The sequence below is a fragment of the Ascaphus truei genome, chromosome 5, assembly GCF_040206685.1.
Source record: "Ascaphus truei isolate aAscTru1 chromosome 5, aAscTru1.hap1, whole genome shotgun sequence".
Lineage (NCBI taxonomy): Eukaryota > Metazoa > Chordata > Amphibia > Anura > Ascaphidae > Ascaphus > Ascaphus truei.
The window spans coordinates 97,176,823-97,195,117 of record NC_134487.1 but is presented as its reverse complement, the minus strand read 5'-3'; the positions used below and the strand labels follow the sequence as shown (position 1 = coordinate 97,195,117).

The 18,295-nt window shown below is 38.8% G+C and overlaps 1 protein-coding gene across 1 annotated transcript in view; it reads left to right on the top strand.

Moving 5' to 3' along the window:
- The window catches only part of KCNMB4 (potassium calcium-activated channel subfamily M regulatory beta subunit 4), a 74,670-nt gene extending 68,150 nt beyond the window's left edge, over positions 1–6,520 (top strand). Inside the window, exon 3 of the mRNA XM_075598941.1 lies at positions 5,254–6,520. Within this exon, the coding sequence (XP_075455056.1) occupies positions 5,254–5,422 (169 nt within the window). The 3' untranslated portion in view covers positions 5,423–6,520. The remainder of the gene's footprint in view (positions 1–5,253) is intronic.
- Positions 6,521–18,295: the final 11,775 nt, after the last annotated feature.

The window sequence follows — 18,295 nt, the reverse complement described above, 5'->3', positions numbered from 1 at the left end:
CAAGGAACAGACATTTCGTGCAAAACTGAAGTCTGAAAAGATGAAGTTGGAGAAAGAGATTCCAAAACTAAAAGAGATATGTTGGTCACAAGGAGAGACCACGAAGAGTGAGCTCAGTGTCCCCACTGACTCGTGTGGAGAGCCAGGTGCGCCCGTTCCTGATGCCCATGTTCCTGATGTCCATGCCCTTGCGATTGAGTTGCGCATGCCCATCTGGAAGTTCCTATTCCAGGACTAAAAGAGATGTGTTGGTCATAAGGGGAGACCATGGAGGGTGGACCCGAGGTCCCCACTAACTCATGTGGAGAGCCTGGTGCGCCCGTTCTTGGTGCCTATGTCCCTGATGTCCATGCCCCTGCATTTAAGTTAAACGCACCCATCAGGAAGTTCCTTGCAATGCCCAATGTACCGGTTACTGGTTCCCGCGCCATCGCGGTGGGGACAAGTATTTTGCCTGTCAACAAACCGCCAGAGGTGGGTCACCCTGAGCCTGCCTATCATCAAGGCCTCCAGGAAGAGCCTGGAGGATCATCCGGGGAATGCTCTTGAGAGGGTGGGAGTAATGTCAGGGTCTCCTAGACATCCTGTTCCTTGCCATAGTTCCTTTCTCTGTCCACCGGGTGGGCTGCTGGTTTCTCTCTGCTTTGGGGATCCTCTGTCCGTCTGTCTCCTCTTTTTGCTCCTGTCTTCTGTCCTTATAGTTTCTATTTCCTATTCCTCCCTTGCCTTTGTTTTGCGATCTTGACTCCTGCTGCTGCTGCCCTGATCTGACCTGTTCCCTGTATCCTGTAGTGCTGATTACTTATTAAAGGCCCTTGTTATTGAACTAGATTGCCACAGTCTGTTTCCTGCTAGCAAGTCCGAGTCCTGTCCCTGCTCCCTAGTCTCAGTTCCTGCTCCCCTGCCCTGCTCCTGCCTTCCTGTTGTCGACCCTGCCCGTGACAATGACGATCCTGCTTGCTGCCTGCCACCGCACCCTGCTTATGACCACAACAATCCTTGCCTGCTCCCCGCTGTTTTGGCCACCGAGGTCCTACCCGCTCCAGGAGTCTCCCCTTGACATTCTGTTGGGTCTGACACCAGTATACCATTTCAGTCACTAGGTGCCTTAGGCTTACCAACTGTATATAGTTGGTATGGAAATCTTTTTAGGAAGTGTGGGATGGGACTCATTTAAATATACTTTGCATAGACATTAGCATATCTCCCAGCCAGGTACCTCAGGTGTGCTCCTTTTTCAGCACAGGCATGTCTCCTTAATCTATTAGGAGGGAGGTTTCAGGGGATGTATGTATGTATGTATGTATGTATGTATGTATGTATGTATGTATGTATTTATGTATACAGGCATACTCCGGTTTAAGGACACTCACTTTAAGTACACTCGCGAGTAAGTACATCTCGCTCAATAGGCAAACAGCAGCTCACGCATGCGCCTGTCAGCACTTCTTGAACAGCAATACCGGCTCCCTACCTGCACCGAAGCCGTGCGCAAGCGGGGAGACTATAGAGCCTGTTACACCTGTGTTATTTACATCAGTTATGCACGTATATGACGATTGCTGTACAGTACATGCATCGATAAGTGGGAAAAGGGTAGTGCTTCACTTTAAGTACATTTTCGCTTTACATACATGCTCCGGTCCCATTGCGTACGTTAATGCGGGGTATGCCTGTATATGTATGTATGGATATATATATATATATATATATATATATAGTTATGCACTAAGCAGTGATAAGTGCTTTTAAGTGAGATAAAAAGCCATTATAGCGTGATACTGCCTACTGTGAGATTCACAAAGCAGTGATAAGTCTTTTAAGTGAGATAAATGCCTTTATAGCACGATACTGCGTTCTGTGAGATTCACAAAGCAGTGATAAGTGCTTTTAAGTAGCCATTATAGCAAGATACTGCACTGTTATCACTGCTTTGTGAATCTCACAGCAGGCAGTATCACGCTATAAAGGCAGTTATCTCACTTAAAACCACGTATCACTGCTTTGTGCATAGCACCCATAGTGATTTTCTGGATGTGAAGAATGATACAATCTCAATGACAAGGAGCAGTCATGAAAATCAAAGAGTTCTGTATGGTGTACTCAGAGTAGGTACAAGATCCCTAAAAAATAATGCTGCCACTCTTGTTGATCATTATATCAAAGTGTTTATCACGAAGTCCAAGTTGGTGACCAGATCGCCAATTATAATAAACACATATTATTTTCCGAAAGATTAACGAAAGTGCCAGCTTTATCTTGTTGTTTGTTCTTGTATAGCGCTGCTATTTTTACGTAGCGCTTTACAGAGACAATTTACAGGCACCGGTCCCTGCCCCGTAGAGCTTAAAATATATGTTTTTTGGTGCCTGAGGAACAGAGAGATAAAGTGACTTGCCCAATGTCACAAGAAGCAGACGCCAGGAATTAAACCAGGTTCCCTTGCTTCAAACTCAGTGCCAGTCAGTGTCTTTACTCACTGAGCCACTCCTCTCATTCATATTCTCTCTTATCTTCTATGTTTCCTCTGTATAGAGTTACACCGCACCACTAAATAAAATGCCATGCTAATTTTCAGGTACTGTACAGTACACCAAAAAACAATATTTGCAAAAAAAAGCTTGTTTTTAATAATGAAAGAAATATATATGTACATACTGTATATTTGTTTCTTTCCTCTTCTTTCTAAAATGTTTTGAATATGTATCCAATGTCCAGTTAGTAAATGTCACTTGTCAGTGCAGCATTTCTAATTTGGTAAACACCTTTCGGTTCTGTCACACAGAAGAAGTATAAAGAGAGAGGACTAATGAGTCTATCCATCAAACAGATTCTACTGGCGCCATGTAGTGTAGAAGAAATAAATCGTATAGATCTTATGCAGTACAATTATCCCCTTGAAATATATTCTACTAGGGGTGATGTATAAACCCAGGACCTTTTCTGTAGGGCAGAATATAAGTGACATATTGTTATTTCTTTGCATTTAAACATTGCAACAGTTCAGAGACTTTGGAACAGGAATGTGATTCACGACAGATTCTTCACTTCAGTGCATTTTGTCAGGAGGGTTTTTAATGAGATTTGTACAGTACCTTAAAATAAAATTATACTCTGGTCACTTTAGGTAAGATGTTAAAGTCCTTGTTGTGTGTATGCTCATCATTTACTAGTTCTGGATGTCAATGATATACAGAGTCATTTATTGAGGACCAAATTGTACATTAAATTACAATATTTAGCTTCACATGTATTTGTTGAGCTCTTGACTCCTGATGTCTCACATTTACCTTGTACAAGTGCATACAGTTTTCCAGGGTTTGCACTAATAATATGATATAAGCCCTGGGCAAAGTGACTCAATTATGTCTACATATGCTTTGTAAAGACCTGGAAAGCACTAATACAAGTTTTCATATTTTTGTGCTTTCAGAGTGTCCATGAAAAATGTCCTTTGGAGCTAGAAAGTCATGTGATTTGCTTTGAGAGCAATATTCATGTCTTAGTGCAAATCGAAAGAACAGAATATGGGGTGATATTTACATACGTGATGTCAGTTGTTGGGCTTAACTTAAAGACTAGATTGCTGTCCTTATCCATTAATTTAAATGTACTTTAAATAGAATATGATGCACGTCATCCAAAAACTGTTTGAGAATATCTTAGAAAAAATAAAAACAAATTCTCAGCACTGGTTTTTTTAATGTCCCCCTTCATATATGTATAATACATGTTTAACCAATTAGAGTAAAGTAATACACCCTATCCTATAACCACTGCTCTTTATGCTGTAAATATGTTTTTGTCTGACTCACAAGCAAGGGATGGCGTGAACGTCACAGCATATTACTTTTGATATAAAAGTAACAGACTATGGCCCATATTCGGTAAGGTCTGAATGGACGATCACACTGTGATTGGCCACTTCAGACATTATTCAATAAGGGCCTACTGTATGTTGTACAGTCCTGAAGAAACTACACAGAAAGGCATATTTTGGAATTGTGCTCTAGCAACAAAGTAAAGAATCCCGTAGAAGCCGTAAAACTATCTATTAAAAATGTAGTATTACTGATTAAATCTTTAAGTTTTATTTAGTTACAGCACATATCTAGGGAGTGATCAAACCCCAGTAAAAAGGAGTTAATAACACACCCGTGAAATAAAGAACTTGCATTATTACCGCTGTGTTTTGACCTATATCCTCGATATTGCGATAACAGTTTACCGGGGGGTAATATTAAAATTACGATAGCTATACAGTAATTAACTCCACCAATAATTATCCCTAGCGATGGCATGGGGGAAGGAAATCCTATATATATTTCTATCATAGGGTTTAAACTCATTACAAACCCTATGGCATAAAATACATGAATCCCTAAGATACCCGAGGCTATCAATGTATACAACAGGCATCAAAGGGGTAATATGTCCTAATACTACATACCCACCTTGGATACCGAAGAAGATACATATTCACTCCCCCTTTCTATAGAACTTCTTCCAACTAGACACACGAGGAAAGTAAAAGATTTACATGTGACCATGAAACTGTCTCAGTTCTACGGTTCTCCTAACTCTTAACCAAATACCTGACTCTAACTCACCTATAGCTCATTAAACTCAAGACTATTAAATATTTAAATACTGTATAACAACCTTGATGACTACAGTGCAGGGAAAAGGCCAAAACTGACGGTTTGACTGCAGCCTTCTAGCCACACTCAAGTAAGCTCAGGCTTTAGTTGTATGTATCCAACATTGGTAGCTACTGACTAATATTCCACTCCAAATAACCTCTTACAGTACTGTACCTCCAGTAATCGCCAACAGGGGAAACTCTCCTCTACAGATAGACTATCCCATTCATTGTAACTACTAGTTGTCAATATAGTTTCCAAGAATCTGAATTCCTGGATAGATCTATATGAGTCCATGGGTGTGTTGTGGTTGGCATTAGGCTGTTTGCACAGGGCACTTCAGAGTGATTGTGGTTATGGTACTCTATAGCTTTTTGTACATACTATTCTAAACAACAGAGTATTTTCAATCTGAATCAGGAATATTTTGCTTTGAAAAATATTGAAGTATTCAGTCTATAAATTAAAGAATAGCAGTACAGTATGTCGTAATCTTTGATCACTGGACTTTAAGGGTGAGCACCACACATGTGAAGGATAAAAGACCTGTTTACCGAATAGTTTGTGTATCACATTAAATCTTTGAACATGTTATATTCTTCTCTTGCAGGCCAGAGGATGTTCTTCTGAGACGCACCCATGATGAAAACGTTCTCCTGCACTGCTTCCTGTGGCCCCTGGTTACATTGATTGTAGGTGTTCTAATCGTGGTTCTCACCATATGTGCAAAGACCATGGCTGTTAAAGCAGAAGCTATTCAGAAGAGGAAATTTTCCTAAATGAAAGAAGACAAAAAAGTTAAACTCGAGACTTCATTGAAAACCAAAACCCCCCAAAACCTGTAGTCCTCTTGTTGCCGCTTCATCACTATTTGTCTGAACTTGGTTATTTGTGGATGAATAGGGGAATACTTTCTCAGACTCCTTCTAGACTGTTGTTTCCTGTGGGAAGGATGCCCAGAAAAACCTCAATGCTGAAGCAAATATATAAGGAGTCCTGTAATGACTCATTTTTGGCCAAGTGTAAAGTGAACCAGTGCTGAAAGAAGTTTCATTTCACCTTTGCGATAAAGTATTTTTTATTTGGTATATAAAATATCAATCAAAAGATTTCAGTTTATTTTGTATCATGTACTTCTAAAATATTAAAGTGTGCTTTTTTATGTGGTATGTCTGTATTTTTATTGATTTAATGTCTCTTAACAACCTTGCAGCTTGCTGATTTTGGGGGATATTAATCAGTGCCTCTTGACTAGAAAAATGGCACCATATTTGTCAAAAGGAAATAATCTCATAGCTTTTTGTATGATATATTAGGAATCTGGAGCTGTTTGCACCCGTTTTCCATCGGGAAGACTTTTATTACTGGCCCTTACCTTGCACACATCTTTGCTCATTCTTGGTCACAATGACATCGCCAATATATACTGTATTGCACAGAAGGAAAAGATCCTCTTTGTCATGAATGTTCATGGATCATGAATGAGTGGACAACAATTAAGGAACTTGAAATTAAACATACAATATGCGATATATACTGAAAAAATACTGATAAAAGTAAAGGAAGCAGCAGAAAACAATGCACTATTATTTGGCTATTTGTGCTATGGCTGCGTCTTGGGTCCCTATACCTGCAGTCAGGACATTAATTACTCTGGTCTTCAGGGATTATTACTTACAGTAAATAATACTTTACAGTACTATATTGGTGAACCCCGCTTCAGCTAAATGTTAAGTAAATGTATGGGGGTACGGTGCTGATGGGTGACGTAATAAGTTAACAACATAGTGAAAAAAAAACACTTAAAGCACTCAATGACCCCTATGAAGTGTAATGATAATATTAAAAATAATCTTTAATGCTAAACTAATTAAAATAATGGGTGTTAAAATACATCAAATGACACACATATATGTTAACCCTAAAATGAGTATATATGACACTCCGGATTAATGTAATAGAGAGACAGTTTGAGGTGAATTAGATCAAACGTGTCCAGAGAACTGATATGCAGTATTCCCTAATTGTGGTAGTTAGGTATGCGCAAATGGGGGGGGGGGGGGGGGGGGCTGCAAAATCACCTGTCTAGGTAAAATACAGGTCTCAAGGTGATAGTAGTGAAATGTGAGACTGGTCAAAACGTAGCTATATATAGGCACGAAATAAATGCACACCAATCAGTGTGTGCTCACTAGGTATATTATATATTGCTTCAATGATGGAAGATCAATACTGTATATTCTCCCACATGTGACCACCTAGAAAAACAGCTAATAAACTCTGTAAGGTTAAAACTGTCCTCTGGAATTGATAAGGTTAAAAAGAATACGCTGGCCTTGCTATTTTCACGGGAGGCTATCGTAAATAGCTTGAGACCAACTGTTCAATGCCTGTCAAAATATTGTTAAAACAGAGGATAGGGCTGCCTTATAAGTCACCATTGTATATGTCTCTTGCTCAGCAGTTAAATGTTTTAAGCTCTACAGAAAAGGCATTATGTGAAGGATACATGTAAATTTAGATGTGTACCCATATTTGTAACAGATGACAACTGTATTTTTGTCCCTGCTTTGTGTATATAAACCTGCTTGAGAATCATTAAAATTTAGTTGTGACAATTCAACCACTAGCTTCCTTGAATTTTCACAGCTCCGAGCTCGTATATGCTACGCTAATTGAAAGCATCCCATATCTGTTGCGTTTCAGTAGCTCCCGGGAGAAAAGGTTTTGCTTGCCCTAGAAGGACCTGATCTGTAGAGATCTAACAGTTTTGGTGACAGAAGTGGAATTTCGCACAGGAAAAAGGGTGAGTAAAGATTCTTTTTATTTGTTTCTCACCTTTTCCTCTGCGAAACTAAACAACCTAAATTTATAAGGGCAAAAGAACATAAGGTGAGAGTCCTTATTGTTTAATCGTGGGTAAGTCCCTTTAATCAAGGGTAAGTCCCCGATTTATGTAACAAAGGGTGAGAGTCCCTTTGGTTTTATCGAGGGTAAGTCTGTGATTAATGTAACAAAGGGTGGGTCCCTATTGTTTAATCAAGTGTACAGTAAGTCCCTGATAAGTAAAACGGACAGTATATGATTTCAAATAGCGTGGCAATTTAAGTTAAGTTAAGTTAAAATTGTTTAAAGTTAAGTTAACATAAGGATTGTTTAATGTTAAGTCAAGGTATTGTTTAAAGTTAAGTGAAGGTAAGTATTGTTTAAAGTTAAGTTAATAATGATTTATTAATACGTGCGCATAAAGTGTTAAGATTTCTTTCCTGTATAAACTCATTATGGGCACTAACATTTTGTCATCTAATGAACTTACACTAACCTGTCAGCCCTCTCCCTCGCTGTTAGTGGCAAAATCAGCTGTCTCTCTCTCTCGCCTGTATGTATTGTAATAAGCAGCTGCAAGTAGCCCCCACCTTTTTTCCTCCAGCTATTTTTACACAGGCATAGGAATGTACTAAAAATCGTGAATGCCTCTTAGGAAAAACGAACATGCAAACTCAAATTATTTGTGCAACATTAACTGAGTATGAGTATATATTAAGTATAAATTAATAATATTTTCCTGTCTGAATTGAAAAGTGGAAAATAAGAGTATAACAGGTATAGGTTTCTTTTTCCCTCAGAATGTTTTATTTTTAAGTATGGATATGGTAAAAAAAAAAAAAAAAGGTTGATTGATTGAGTAATCCCTGTATGTGTGCTTGTAAGAATCTGGGTGAATTCTATCTATGTGAAAGTGTTATTTGCATTGAATAATAAGAATACTGGTTTATTGTATGTATACAAAATGACTATTCAGGACTTGCAAATGATTCTAAAATAAGAATATAATTAATTGCTCATGATTGAAATTTAATTTTTAAAAGGTGTACACCACCACAATAATATAAACTAATTTAAAGTTTTGGGTATCTGTGGAGAAAAAGAATAAAGAAAGGATGAATTATTTTTGTAAACAGTCCAGTCACTGGAATAATAAGGATGTTTATCGTACTGGCCAGGCGATTTATTTCCTTAACCAGAATTATAATTCTTTTCCTCTAAATCTCCACAGATAAAATCAGGTGAATATCTTATATAGAATAACAGGGGAAATATATTCTAGACACAAAGCTAACTAGAAGCTCAGCATTTTAAAAATTAGTTTAAAAAATAAATAAAAAATAAGTTAATTATGATATGAAGAAAAAAAAAAAGGATATCTTTATTAATTTATTCTGCAGAATCAAACTGTTTTGTTTTCCTATAGGTGAGAAAATATGTGTCTGTTATTTTTGTAAAAACTGGTTGAATGTGTGAAAGAAGCGTAAAATTCTGTTTGTTTTGTATCTGCGCTCTGTGCTCTTTTTGTGTATAACCAGTAACTAAACTATCTAAAAGTATATGTTAAAGCCTACAATTTTCTGTTTAACAAAGATCCAGTTTTAAGTTTTGAATACCAGAAACATTGTCGGGCTGTGTGAAGAGCTGCATATTTCAAGCTGTCCCAAATTGTATTGCAGTAACCAGTAATTAACCATTTTTCTGTTACAAGGTTTTGACAGGAAGCCCAGAGAATTATTTGAGCTTGTTATACAGTATGGTTTGAAATGGAAACAGGTGTAAATTGATTAATATAGAGTTCCAATAAACAGAGGACAGTAACCCAAAATGAGCACTCTAAACACCTGGTGGGTGGGTAACGAAGTGGTTAAAACTTAAATCTTTAATATCCGTGTAAAATAATGGGGATTAAAACAAATATTAAACGCTCAGATCCTATAGTATGAACACAATGTAATGTTCTGGATCACTGATGAACTGCATAGAATCACTAGTGTATTGCAGTGGGAACAGGTGGATAAAGTAACCACTAGTCCAATGTAATCAGCACAGAAACTCTAGTGCTGAGCCATGTATAAGTGTGCAGACCCCGAAATAGCAGTAAAGCAACGTACAAGGAAAACGGCCCCTGACCAGGTCTGCCAGTATACTAATAATAATAATAATAGCATGTTCTTCTATAGTGCTGCTGGTTGTGCGCAGCGCTTTGCGGAGACATTTTTGCAGGCACGGGTCCCTGCCCCGTGGAGCTTACAGTCTACGTTTTTGGTGCCTGAGGCACAGGGAGATGGAGTGACTTGCCCGGAGTCTCGGGGAGCCGACACTGGGAGTTGAACCAGGCTCCCCTGCTTCAAGCTCTCAGTGCCAGTCGGTGTCGTTGCTCACTGAGCCGCTCTGTCTCATATACTAGAGGATTCTCTATGGAATTATTTTTCTGCAAAGTTGATCAAATATTTAATATTTTATCATTTTTAACCATCTTTTTCTCTCAAATGTGTCCCACCTTTAAATCTGTGTCTATAAGTTTTTATGCTACAGGTTGTTCTTTCAGCAAATCAGATGCTATTTTGTGTTCTAAAAGTTTCTGTCAGAAGACTATAGCAGATTATATTTATATTCAGTAGGGTTCTTTTGAGATTTTTTTATGAAAATTTTATACCCAAAGGTTTTAGGTTACTTTTGCTATACATCAAGCAATTCCATTAAGGTTATGCTTTAAATGCTGTTATCCTTTATATGATATTGTTCACATGTAATACAAGTGAACAAAAGGAGGGTGTTATTGCTGTTATTATTGCTGGCTGCCCCTGAAACCATATGGCAAGGGCTGAGAGTGTCAGCTCTTGGCTCTTGGGTATAATTGTAACGGATTTTCTGGCCTGACCCACCCAATCTCATATTGGCCCCTGTGGTCTAAGCAGCCCCCATTAGTGTAGTGTCTGGTGGTGCACCTGTTGGCAACAGGACTCCTTAGTCTCCCGTATGATGGTGTGTGGGGATTGCCAACCCAGACAGGCAGCTGAGGTACTGTACTTGAGTCGTACCTATATCCAGTGCAGCGCCTCCATCTCATCAGGATCCCAGCGTCCGCTTGTGGATGGTCCTGGTGAGGAACTCCTCTGTGGTGCACCCCTCGGTGCAATCACTCCCATCCATACATAGGGCACCTCACCAGGGTGTGAGGGCAAACCTCCATAATTACTGCTGGCATGCCCATAACTTACCAGGCCTTACTGTCAGCAGGAGAGATGACTGTAGCCATTTTACAGCATGGTTACATAATATTGTACCTTACTATGTTGCCTGTAATTTTTCCTTTTTATACCCCCACATGGGTATAAACTAGAAACTGTGGATGTAGGGTTAATTGTGTAAGCCCAGTGGGCTAGTTAATGCATTCTCTGTGTATTCCCTTTGCCTCATGGGCCTGCAGCTGTCTGTGCAAGCTTATAAGTGGATTGCCTTGTATGGGTGGCCCCTTATGAGAAATAGCTGCACAGAATATGCTTATGAGAACAGAGTCTCCTGGCACGAGGGGAAAGGGAGGTGATATTTTTGGCCTGTCTTGTCTGTCAGCAAGGTATTCATAGCTGGTGTCCTAGAGAAGAGAAGGTTTTAGAACCCCACATGATAGGTGCAAATAGTGGAGTGCAAGCTCTTGTGTCTACATGTTGGTTTTATGTGTTCTAAAACCTGCAATGCATTGTGTTTGTCCTGTGATTTAAACCCAGGTTGGTGAATTGGCATGTGAATTACATGTGAATAAGCATTCCAATGCCCCAGCTCAGATATGGAGTGCCTGAAAGTGAACTGACCTTGTTATTTTCTATGTCATATTCCCTTAGCGGAACTGTGAAATTTCTTGTGTGTCAGTTTTAGGAGGATATTTGGGTGGAAATATAATTATTTTGGTTGCAGGAGTTGTGGGGCCAAAGTGCTGTTAGTCACTTAATTTTCCCCAGCAAGCAGGCATGATTTGACGGAACGCAGTGTGAATTACACCAGGGCCTCCCTGTGCCCCCCAGACTCCTGGATTTCGAGTCCAAATCTCCCCAAGTTATTTTCCTAATAAGTATAAGGTCCCCCAAAGTATATTCTCTGTTTCTTGTGTTTGTGTTTTCAAGGTCTTATCCGAATGAACCACCGTTTTGCCTTGTGATTGATCCCTTAAATATAAAGGTGTATTTGGCCTAGCCTAATGTGACAATCAGATATAATTTTCTCTCATGGGAAGACCAATGGTCACCCTAGGTACCTTGTAGATTTGATGTTGTATGATTATGTTCTAAAACAGACGATTTTAATCAGCATCTATTGTGTGAAACTAATGCAATTGTCTGAGTGTCTCATGTCCAGGTGCAGTCCTTCCAATTAGATGAAGATAAAGGTGACGCAAAAGCGCTTTTCATCTAAAGTGGAGAGGCCCATTCCAGATTCTACCCAATCAGAGTATTTTTCCTGGATCCATGTTACACAAGTGCACCCACAGTCGCTTCAAAATTAAACCTCAACAAAGGAGGGATGGCCTAAAGACACAGCCGTTCTCAGTTGGTGTTTTGGTTCATAAGAAAACCCGTCACTAACCAAAAAAAAAAAGGAGAAAAAGTTCATAGGAAGAAACATCGGACCTCAACATATGAACTTTGAACTTTTTAATAACCTTTCTTTTTACAGGTTTTATTATTTTAATTACAATGTTTATTCTATTAGGTTTATATACTGTAAGTGGTGTCCACATAAAGACGATAGGGTAGTAACAAGAATATTTTGTTATATAATGGAATCCTGGTAAACAAAGCCCACATCTTAGGTGCAATCTATACCAATGTACTATACATACCCAATAAATTGCACCCCAGGAACACGAGAGTTATATTTAACCCCTTGGAAAAAGACAAGATGCTATAAGATATTTGTAGAACTATATATATATAAGAAATTGGTTATGAAGGGAGTAGAAATACAAGTTTACCGTAGGGAAATTATTGACTCTGTGATAGAAGGATAGATAAATTATTATCCTGCAACTAGACCAGGTTATGTTATTTGGGAAAGTGGTTCCAGTGTTTGAAGGTAGAGATGAGGGTTGGGATTTGTTGGGACTTGGTGGTTAGATTATTTCGCTGGGAGCGAAGCTAGTGGATGTTTTTGTATGTGTGTCTGTCCTACTCATTACTCTCTGTGTTATGAACAGCAAAACTTTGGTCCTGAAGTGCGTTGCAACCCCCCCACCGATGCTATGTCTCTTTTTGGTGATGAAGATATCAGCAGTCCCCCAGAAGAAGAGACCGAAAAAAAAAAGAAATCAACTGGGCCGATACAATGGCCAGAAAGGAATCAAGTTATGTACTATGGGACTATTTTTTTGGTCCGGCAGGACTATGATATGGTTAACTGTTCTTTAAAAAAGACTGTCTCTAAAGGAAGAGGGGGCTGAGAAGATCAGAAAAGAGGAAGGTGGGGAGGTCACCCAAGGGCGTGTGTCAACCACAAGGAAAGGATCACAAGTCAACCATTTTGCCTATGGCAGCCATTTTGTCTGTTCCGATATTCTGAGTAAATGTAGTATGTAAGATGTATGTATTGGGCAGTCGCTCCTAGGAAATATTAACCCACACCAACCCCCACTTATGCTCAGAAATAGAATTTAAATAATGTTCATCATACCTAAGCAAAGAATACGAAATTGAAAGGCATTAATTATTAAAAATAGCTCAGTTAAGAGAGTAGTGGGAGGTCTAATACCCTGTTAGGAATGTATGATTTATATGCAAAAGGGGATTTTTCAGTAGTCAATATAAATGTTTTTTTCACGATACTAAAAGACGCTATTTTTAAGGTTCAGCAATAGATAAGGACAGTAGTTTTGCAAAATTGTATGGCATTGGGTTATCTGATGGCAGCACAAGGAGGGGTTTGTAAATTAGTGGGTAAAGAATGCCGTTCTTATATTGACACCCAATCAAAAAAAAAAGTTTACACCATGATATGGATACTCTAGCAGAAATTTAATCTAGAATGCGAGAGGAAACAAAAGAGTTTGATTTTACATTTGGCCTTGAAAATTGGCTCGATGTATTGGGAATTAAATTCTTTACGGAATTAGGATAATCGCAGGTTTATTACTTTGTGTGTATATGTTAATTCAAATGACTAAATGTGTAATCCGCTCTATTTTTGCCAGAAGAGCTGCTTCTGCTTCTAGCTCGACCGTTATGTATATGTCTCCCACAAAGAGAGCGAGAAATACCAATAGTATTGGTACTCGTCAACCACCCATATGTTCATCTCTGACGAGATACCTAAAAGAGATAGGTTTCTGCAGGCACATGGTCTCTTGGAGGTTTCTTCCTTGGAGTTTTTCCTCTCCTGAGTGGTTTGCAGAAGAATAAATGGGACTGGTCAATTGGTTTGTTCTTTCAGAACAAAAGGAGGGAATGTAAGGTTAAAACTGTCCTCTGGAATTGATAAGGTTAAAAAGAATACGCTGGCCTTGCTATTTTCACGGGAGGCTATCGTAAATAGCTTGAGACCAACTGTTCAATGCCTGTCAAAATATTGTTAAAACAGAGGATAGGGCTGCCTTATAAGTCACCATTGTATATGTCTCTTGCTCAGCAGTTAAATGTTTTAAGCTCTACAGAAAAGGCATTATGTGAAGGATACATGTAAATTTAGATGTGTACCCATATTTGTAACAGATGACAACTGTATTTTTGTCCCTGCTTTGTGTATATAAACCTGCTTGAGAATCATTAAAATTTAGTTGTGACAATTCAACCACTAGCTTCCTTGAATTTTCACAGCTCCGAGCTCGTATATGCTACGCTAATTGAAAGCATCCCATATCTGTTGCGTTTCAGTAGCTCCCGGGAGAAAAGGTTTTGCTTGCCCTAGAAGGACCTGATCTGTAGAGATCTAACAAACTCCAAACAAATAAAGAGCTGGCTGTAATACACAGAACACAAATACTATGGCTAATAAGTTCCTATAAACGGTGTGGCTGTTGGTATACCTATGCACATATTCATGAATGTGCTACCACCGTTAGGAATGCTTCTGCCACTAATATAGCTGTGTATAAGTATAACGAGACCTGTCTAGAGTGTCAAACAAGTCCCAAGGTGGACAACTGGGGAAATAGGAGATATGAGACTAATTGTAGTCCTACTAATAAGCAATATGTACACACTAATCAAGGGGTGCACTCAGCATATAATATATTAATCCACAAATGGATAGTCAGTCACACATACCCCACAAGCAAAACACCTAAAAATCAGATGATAAACTCCAGGATGTTATATAACTAGCTGTCAACAATAAACATAAATACCATGGCTACTAGACTCCTATGAGCGGTGTGGCATGTGTATACCTGTGCACATATTCATGAATGCGCTTCCACCGTCAGGAGTACTAATACCACTAATATAGCAGTGTATCCAAAGAGTTAAAGCAGCCCCAACCTCACCTAACGCTGCCGAGTCACCACACAGACTCCTGCCCAGGATAGAAGGGAGTACACGCGTGCAGTCTAGCAGCTGATTGCTCTGCAATTCAGAAGGCTGCCACGGAAGTCCTGACTGCGCGCGTGCACGTGACAGATGCCGACGCGCGCGTTTCGTGATTAGAAACACTTTCTCAAGGCTCAGTGTGAGGGGAGCTGCTAGACTGCACGCGTGTACTCCCTTCTATCCTGGGCAGGAGTCTGTGTGGTGACTCGGCAGCGTTAGGTGAGGTTGGGGCTGCTTTAACTCTTTGGATACACTGCTATATTAGTGGTATTAGTACTCCTGACGGTGGAAGCGCATTCATGAATATGTGCACAGGTATACACATGCCACACCGCTCATAGGAGTCTAGTAGCCATGGTATTTATGTTTATTGTTGACAGCTAGTTATATAACATCCTGGAGTTTATCATCTGATTTTTAGGTGTTTTGCTTGTGGGGTATGTGTGACTGACTATCCATTTGTGGATTAATATATTATATGCTGAGTGCACCCCTTGATTAGTGTGTACATATTGCTTATTAGTAGGACTACGATTAGTCTCATATCTCCTATTTCCCCAGTTGTCCACCTTGGGACTTGTTTGACACTCTAGACAGGTCTCGTTATACTTATACACAGATATATTAGTGGCAGAAGCATTCCTAACGGTGGTAGCACATTCATGAATATGTGCATTTTACCTAGACAGGTGATTTTGCAGCCCCCCCCCCCCCACCTTTGCTCATATCTAACTACCACTATTAGGGGATACTGCATATCAGTTCTCTGGACACGTTTGATCTAATTCACCTCAAACTGTCCCTCTATTACCTTAACCCGGAGTGTCATATATACTCATCTTAGGGTTAACATATATGTGTGTCATTTGATGTATTTTAACACCCATTATTTTAATTAGTTTAGCATTAAAGATTATTTTTAATATTATCATTACACTTCATAGGGGTCATTGAGTGCTTTAAGTGGGTTCTTTTCTCTATGTTGTTAAAGTAAATAATACTTGGCATAATAATAAAGTCGTTTATTGTGTCCTGTGTCACAAATACTGTAATTAACCAGCTGATCAGAAGAATACTGCCAGTTTTTTTAGGGCTTTTTCTGACATTTTAGGCGCGTTTTGATTGTTATAAATGGATAACTAGAAAGTGCGTGGGGTAAAGTATCAATGTACTCGCAATCAGTGCATCTTTGACCCATTTATCAAAGTATCTTGATATTGCCAACTAAACAATAAAAGCTTTGCTAGTGCAGATTTTATTTGTTTTGAAAGGATAAGCATGGAATTATTAACAATACATGTAGAGGGCAATATTGATTAATTTTAATTAGCTAGATTTGGGCTGCCATGAGTGGATAACCGCATACAACCTCAAAACACATACTCCCATCCCACTCACCTACAGTAAGTACAATGAAGAATATTGCATAATGTTTGATGAAGATCTTATCCTCCAAATCAAGTGGAGAAGGGTGTGTCATACAACATACTGTACAAACATGGTGCTATTTTGCACTGATTTCTACCTAAAACGTTTATATCCCATTTTAACGTGGAAGGCCTTCTAGGTTTTTCAATTTCAAATTTTATTGGACATCATAAAATTGATATTTAATCATCGCTAATACTTAAATGGAAATAAACGGCAACCATTTTTTGAAGTCGTTCAAAGTTCACAGATTTCAAAGCAAGTAACTGGAGGGCAGCAGCATAAAATGAAATTGTAGAAAGCAGGAAACGTTTGTTAAAAGGCCACATGAAGAAAAGGTGCATTGTTAAGTAAGGTGCACAAGCCCTTATTCGTGAAGAGATTTTCCCTGTGCTGGAAAAGAGCGGAGTTCAATTGTTATACATAGAGCTGAATTATATATATTATTTGGATGGAGCGGAACTCTTCTGCAGCATAAGCCAGGTATATTCATAGTACAGTATATTGAATCGGCGTGAACGGTTCCAATATTAATAATAATCAAACATTTATATGTATTTAGAAATTGTAATAAATTGAAATCCATCTACTGTAAGTTTCTTTACTATGCAATTTTTTGCAAAATGTAACTTTTTTTTGTACATTGTGAACATGTATTGTTACTGGCAATCATTTTCCTATGTAGTATGGTATTCTGTTAAGTAGTGTAGGATGATACATTACTTGTAATACATATCATATTTGTTATCGTTTCTTTCCCTTCCATGTTCAGTTGATTTCCCCCCCCCCCACCAGAAGCCTAGGGACTGACTGCTAAGCTTTTTCAGTGCAGCTTGTAACTGTGAGTTCAGATTTCTGGCCAAAAGTCTCATTGATCTTTAATTAAGTTTCCGTACTGTATATTGGATTGTGCAAGAAACAATTACCACCTGTGATTTTTTTTTATTCTGACTGGTTTAGCTGAGAGGTCAAGGGAAAACATCATTTTTAATTTGTGCACTGTCCTAACACCTTGTCTAATGTTCTATATACGTAGAAGGCGGTTGCTTAGTAACCAATTGAAACATTCCATAGCGTTGTGTTGTCTCTACAAATCCAGAGAAAATTGCCACCTTTGTTGGAGTGAAAAATGACATTTCAGTTTCATAGCGCCATAAGCTTTCACCAATTCATGGAAATCAGGCTTTGAGATACAGTATAACTTTTGGGATATTGCTCTTCCACCATATTGAAGGTTACCATATTTGGCATCTCCAAAAAGAGGATAAAATGGCTCAGATACGTCAAACTGCGGTAACCTAAAAATGCAATATTAACGCCAAAAAAGTGCCTTATTTGTATTGTGCAATACATCAATACAACAATGTTGTACCTGCAATAAGAAAGCACTTTTTATCAGATCCGTTAAAAGTACTGGATCCGATAAAAAAAAAGAGGCTTGATACGGCCTGTTTAGGTAAAAATGAACATACATCCAGTTCCGATATTTATCGGAATGGGATTAACACCAGAAATCCCACAAATAATATATCACTTAATCGAGGCTGGCGTCAGCCCTATCTTTCTTATGTATATAATGGTCATTATATACATAGGCAAGATAAACTAAGCCAACCTGAAATAGATGATAAAATAGTTATTAAAATACATACAAGTACATATTGAACCCTTAGTATCCCTACGGGTCAACTAGTCATAGGTTTCCAGGCCTAGCTCCCATCCCCCAACCCCCCCCCCCCCAGAGACTTAACCACCCTTCTCAGGGCAACTGCCATTGACAATGACAGACACACATGCAGTGACAGACACACAGTGACAGATGCACATGCAGTGACAGACACACATGCAGTAACAGACATACATGCAATGACCGACACACAC